The sequence below is a fragment of the Herpailurus yagouaroundi genome, unplaced genomic scaffold, assembly GCF_014898765.1.
Source record: "Herpailurus yagouaroundi ecotype Mexico unplaced genomic scaffold, PumYag 202, whole genome shotgun sequence".
Classification (NCBI taxonomy): Eukaryota; Metazoa; Chordata; class Mammalia; order Carnivora; family Felidae; genus Herpailurus; species Herpailurus yagouaroundi.
In genome coordinates, this window is record NW_024412433.1 from 11,180,238 (window position 1) to 11,185,966 (window position 5,729).

General features: G+C 41.8%; 1 protein-coding gene across 2 annotated transcripts; it reads right to left on the reverse strand.

Moving 5' to 3' along the window:
* Positions 1–1,559: 1,559 nt before the first annotated feature.
* CCL20 (C-C motif chemokine ligand 20) lies at positions 1,560–5,073 on the reverse strand. 2 transcript variants are annotated; one of them, XM_040450361.1, is made up of 4 exons: positions 4,939–5,073; positions 3,681–3,792; positions 2,909–2,986; positions 1,560–2,025 (listed from the first exon to the last, which is right to left on the reverse strand). In XM_040450361.1, exons 1-4 carry the CDS (start codon positions 5,015–5,017, stop codon positions 2,004–2,006), a joined length of 291 nt encoding a protein of 96 aa, XP_040306295.1. In that variant the 5' UTR covers positions 5,018–5,073; the 3' UTR covers positions 1,560–2,003. The 2 variants fall into 2 exon arrangements, with proteins under 2 accessions (XP_040306295.1, XP_040306294.1); XM_040450360.1 differs by having other exon boundaries at positions 3,681–3,795.
* Positions 5,074–5,729: the final 656 nt, after the last annotated feature.

A 5,729-nucleotide genomic window follows, 5' to 3' on the forward strand; every position in this document is an offset into this window, starting at 1 on the left:
TTTTTCAATGGTTCTTCAGGGCTCCCACGTTCAAGTTCAAACCACTAGATTTGGCGGAGATAACAGCTTCGCCTAACTTGCGACTACTGCACCTCCACCCCCACTCCCTGCATACTTTCCACTTCATCCAGTTTGCCAAATTGGTGGCACGCTTGACATTTTGGATGGGGCAATTCTTTATTGTGCAGGACTGGCCTGTGCATTCCAGTAGGTTTAGCGTTCTTGTCTTCTGCCCACTGAATACCTGCGATACCCCACCTTCAGACATTCTGAGAACTAAAATATGCTCCCAGATATTTCCAAACAGCCCCTGCTTTTCCCACTGGGTGGCTCATACTGGCCCTTCATACCTCAGCTCACGTATGGAATCATATACAGTTGCCATCCTCATGGTTCAAGAACACAGAGTGTTGACTATTTAATAGGATTCAACCAAGTATTCTTTCTTTCTGGAAGCTCTCTCTACTGACGCCCTACCGCACTCTGTGCTTCTCCTTATCCAGGTGTTCACACCATGTGTGGTAAGAGCTGATTTTCTTGTCCCCTCCCTCTCAACTCACTGCTCAGCCCTAATTACCTGGGAGCAAAGACCAAGTCCGAACTTAATCTCTCGGTGCCTCAAGCTTCCCTTGACTCAGTACCTGTCACATCATAAGTAATAAACTCATATTTGATGAATAAACAAACAGGATATTGAGCATACTTTCCCTGATGACTCAGTGTTATTATTCCCGGGCATAGAGATGACTTCCAGGCTGACTGAGCCACTTACAGCTTTGGGCTCTACACCAATGACCCTCCGTCGCCCTGCTTTGTGGGTTCGTGGGTTTGGATTTTGCATCAGACCATCAGTGTGCTTGCCTCCCGTGATCCCTTGGGGCCTTTGAAATCTGAGGCAGACTGTCCCAAGTGCTGTGTCCAGGCACTCCATGAACTTTGCCCCCTGAACATCGCAATAATAACCACTCTGGTTCAGGACCCTTTTGTCCTATGGCTGGGTTCTTGCTAGGTTTCACGCCCCGGAAGTTCTCTTCTGCTTAGTGAGGCAATCAGTTTCTAGAACCCTCTCCATAGTCATTTTCTTTTTGGAAACTGCTTGGAGACGACCCAGGAGGACTTTTGAAATACAGAAATGTTTCAGTGCTGAAGTGCCCATTCCGAGGCCCCTAGATGGACAAAGGAATTTCTCAGGGTGTTTTCGAAGTAGTTGTTACATCCCTGTAGTCTCAAAGTTTATGGGTACACTTTTTTATTTTCAAAAGTTTTACATCAGTAAACACTGAGCTATAGATCTCAGATTTAGGATTTTTCTAATGTTTGGTTTGGATGACTTTGAATAAAAAAATAAAATAAAGCACCTTTTCATTATAATTCATATAGAATGAAAGCCAGGACCATGAGAAACAGAGTTAAGAAGAACAACCAGGCAGGAGTAAGTGGGGAAATACGATTCCTCCTCACCCCCAATTTTGGTATTTACCATGCCTTTAAATGTTTTAAAAATATTTTAATATATATCTTAGTAAGTGTTATATAACTCTATCAACAAATAATTTTTATTTCATTCTTTTATTTTCAATATTTATTGTTAATCATCATTTTTCTCTTTTACAGGTTAATTACAACAGTTTAAGGAACAAAACTATGTAGACAGAAGAATGTTAAATAGTTTTTTTACAAATAGCTTGCAGCTTACAAGAAAGGCTATATAACCTCATTCCTCTACACATTCATACTAAACCAAATAGTTTATAGGAAATTAGTATTAAATAGCAACACACACACACACACACACAAACATAGATATAAATAACATAAAATAGAGTTTGACTCTAACGTGATGCTTAACAAAGCAAACTATGATGCAATATGTATCAACTTCATCAATTGGACAAGTCCAAGGAGGCACCAATCAGGTAAGTGCTAAACTCTCAACTGCCAACTCCAGCTAGATTCTTTTGTTCTTGGGCTCTGTCCAATTCCTTAGCAGAGAGCATCAGTTTTCACATCTTCTTGACTCTTTGGCTGTCAAGAGGAAGAGAAGAAAACAATAAGCAAAGACAGGATGGACTGGCTGGTAGGAGTGCCTTTTGCACCTAAACATTACTTCTCATTAATCTCAGGGCGCCAGCGGCTCAGAGTCCAGATGAGGAAATCAAGGTTCAGAGAGGAAGGGCCCTGCCCAACACAAGTGAGCTGGCTAGAGATGGAAACAGGATTGAGCGCTTAGGTTGCATCTTTAAATTCAGTGTCTATGGCACCTTTGGATTAGGTGGCTTCTGTTCATGTTGATAAAATGTTACTCTCCATTATCATCAATGGAAATCAGAATATTGATCTCTGGTTGGCTCTTTATTTTTTAGTTTTTAACAAAGAAGTATCATGCGGTCTGTAAATTCTATAAATGGGAGGCATCTTTGCACCAAAATGAAGAAGCTTGTGACTATTAAATGCACGGAGGACTAACACATCTCGTAAAACTCACTAAATTAAAAAATAAATAAAAAAGATGTTAAGTGGGAAAAAATGAATTTTTGTTTTATGGTCCAACTCAAATTTCCCTTTTAAAATTCTACAGTGCTGGGGCGCCTGGGTGGTGCAGTCGGTTAAGCGTCCGGCTTCAGCCAGGTCACGATCTCGCGGTCCGTGAGTTCGAGCCCCGCGTCAGGCTCTGGGCTGACGGCTCAGCGCCTGGAGCCTGTTTCCGATTCTGTGTCTCCCTCTCTCTCTGCCCCTCCCCCATTCATGCTCTGTCTCTCTCTGTCCCAAAAATAAATAAACGTTGAAAAATAAAATAAAATTCTACAGTGCTTAGGCGGAAGGGTCCCAGCGAGTCTATGATCCACTACTCTGCACTTGACCTTTGCCCCAGACATTTGGAGAGGGACTGAGGGCAAATATCTCATACCTGAGGATATGCACAGCCTGTTTCACCCAGTTCTTCTTTGGATCTGCGCACACAGCGAATTTTTTCTTTGTGTAAAAGCTATAAAAAACAAACAAACAAAAAAAACACAGAACATTTTATTTGTGCTTCAAAAGTTTTGAACGGCTATGTCATAGAACACCCAATGGAAATTTTGTATTCCAGCTGACTGCTCTACCCACTAAGCATTTTAGTTTTTTCAGAGGTGAAACAAAATACCAAAAAAATATATATTTCTGATAAAGCTTGATGCAAGAATGAAAGGGACTCTCTCCTACTTTCTCTGCAACTGAACAAATGGTTGAACCATGGCTGTAAAATAGTCTTAGAATGATTTAATTTTGTTGCCGGTGGTTACACTAAACATGAGTATATCTGACTAATTTATATCATTCCGAAGTATAATATCCTATATGAATCAAGAATATTATATGTGAAAATATAAAAGCCCCAACCATTCCCTGGTGGAAGATGCTCATTTCCAAATCGATGTCTTCCATATTTTCATGAGCTAACGCGTTAGGTGCTTAGAAGTTTATCTTAGAAAGCGGTTTTTGCCCTCGACTCTGTTCTTTTTCTAAAAAAACCAAGCTTTCACCTTAGTCCTGTCCTATTTAAACTTTGAAGTACATATGCCCTATCAAAACAAACATATCTTTGCCACATCGGTTATTTCTGAATGCAACTCCAAAAAAGGCAAACATGTTTTGAGAGTCAATTGATACAATTGAATTCAAGTCAGTTGATAACTTACATGATTGCATTGATATCACAGGCTTCATTGGACAGCTGCTGCGTGAAGCCCACGATAAATCTGGGATGAAGGATGCGTTCTGTATACCGAAGGCAGCAGTCAAAGCTGCTTGCTGCTAAAAAGAAATTGCAAGTATTGAGTCCACATGAATGAACGCGTCTTGTGATAGTTTTACAGAACTACTTGGAGTTGGAGTTGGAGATGCTAAATAAACTATTTAGAGAAAGAGTTCCAATGGCTTTGAGACCTGATTTAAGGTAGCTCCCAGCTCTCTTTAAAAAAAAAAAATGGTTTATGTGCTGGGCAATTTTGGTTCGAAAGTCTAGAAGCACGTGATCTCCAACGAAAGGAATATCTTTACTAAGAAACACAAATGGACAGTGTTTTATTTTAAGTTCACTATAATCACTCAAGAATATGAGTACCTCCCACTTGAAGAAACTCTTATAGATAAGCTTCCAAATTCAGAAAATGAAGAAGTATGGAGATCTTAATCTATTGTCTGGCCACTGGGTACTAAGAGGAGGGGAACGGCAAGAAGTTATAAAGGAAAATGTGATTTATCGGAGCTGCTTATCCGGGCTGCAATTGAAATTGTAATATTAATGGAAATATTTTAATTTAATTTATTATTTTAATGTTTTATTTTGATCATAAAAGTTCAACACGTGCATTTTCAGGGATGCACCTGTCATTAGACGTCATGTGCTCTGACAGTCATAAAGCAATTCTTGAACATCCCCCCCCCCCAGGTTAAATTATAACCTGCTATACGGTAAGGAATAAATGTTGTCTCCAAGTTGGCAAAAGATGGCCCCAAAGCCACGTAAGGACGGAGAAGACAGGTCCCATCATCTGCCCCTAAAGGGTGAGTTTGGATCTTGACTATTTAGCTGAGAGGTGAGAAAGTTGGGAAGGTGGGAGTGTTCTCCACATTTCTGAATTGACCCCATTTACTGGTAGTGTTACCCAATTTACATCACTCCCAGAAATAGCACTTTGGCCTTGTTGCAGAGCTTGGGGGTCTCTAAGAGCCCACCCACCCACCTCCAAATCTGCTGGGATTGCCAGCAGAGAGAAAAGCCCGGTCAGCAGCAGCAACCTTTCCCTCCTCACTCACCAATGAGCTGACAACTCCCATCACTTCTGAAGACTTTCTAACAGGCTCCCATTCTTGGGGACCCCCGGGTGAACTCAAGGCTTAGCGGAAAATGAAAATAGTTCTTCCTCCTGCGTTAGCAGAAAGAGTGATACTCACCTTCTGACTTGCTGCACAGGTGGAGTAGCAGCACTGACATCAAAGCAGCCACGAGCAAATTCTTGCCACTGTCCATCATTTTCAGCTCAGGGAATAGATCTGCCCAGTGCTGGGTACCCAGTGTGCTAGGAGTGCTGCTGGGTTCTGGTAGCAGCCTGGGTCTGGGATGGCCCTACTTATAGCAAATATTGGGAATGTACACAGAAGGCGTGTTCTAACGTGGGTTTTCCCCCATTGATCAACCTGCCCCATCATGTCGTCACAAAAAAATAACCACAGGGAAAACTTCCTGCCTTTCCCTAATGTTGGGAAGCTGTGAAGGTCAGAGGAGGGGGGCGGCGTTTGAGAAGGGGGAAATCCTGCTAAATCCTTTGGATTTGCAAAGAGGGAAAAGCTGCCCAGCCCTGTGGCTCAGGAAAGGTTTTCATGCAGTTTCAACTTAATGCCTCGTCTCTGAAAAGAGAGGACAAGGATTAACAATGATACAAAGGTCAGTCTTACACCTGGACGTTATAGGACTCTATTGTTCACACTGTATTTGCTTTCCAGAGTCAACTGGGAGCAAGAGGATGAGACAGGACGCCAGGCATGCTTGGGGACACATTTCCAATTGAATAGTTGGTGCTCAGCTATCCCCGAAGACCTTGTATTTCCAAACTACCACTCAGATTAGGTAATATGACAGTGGTGTAGTAGTTTTCCCAATTTTGGCAGAAGATACCAGACCTCAAGTGTGACTCAAGCCTCAATCTTGATGCCATGCCAATTCTTCTAAGAATCTTCTACATTTA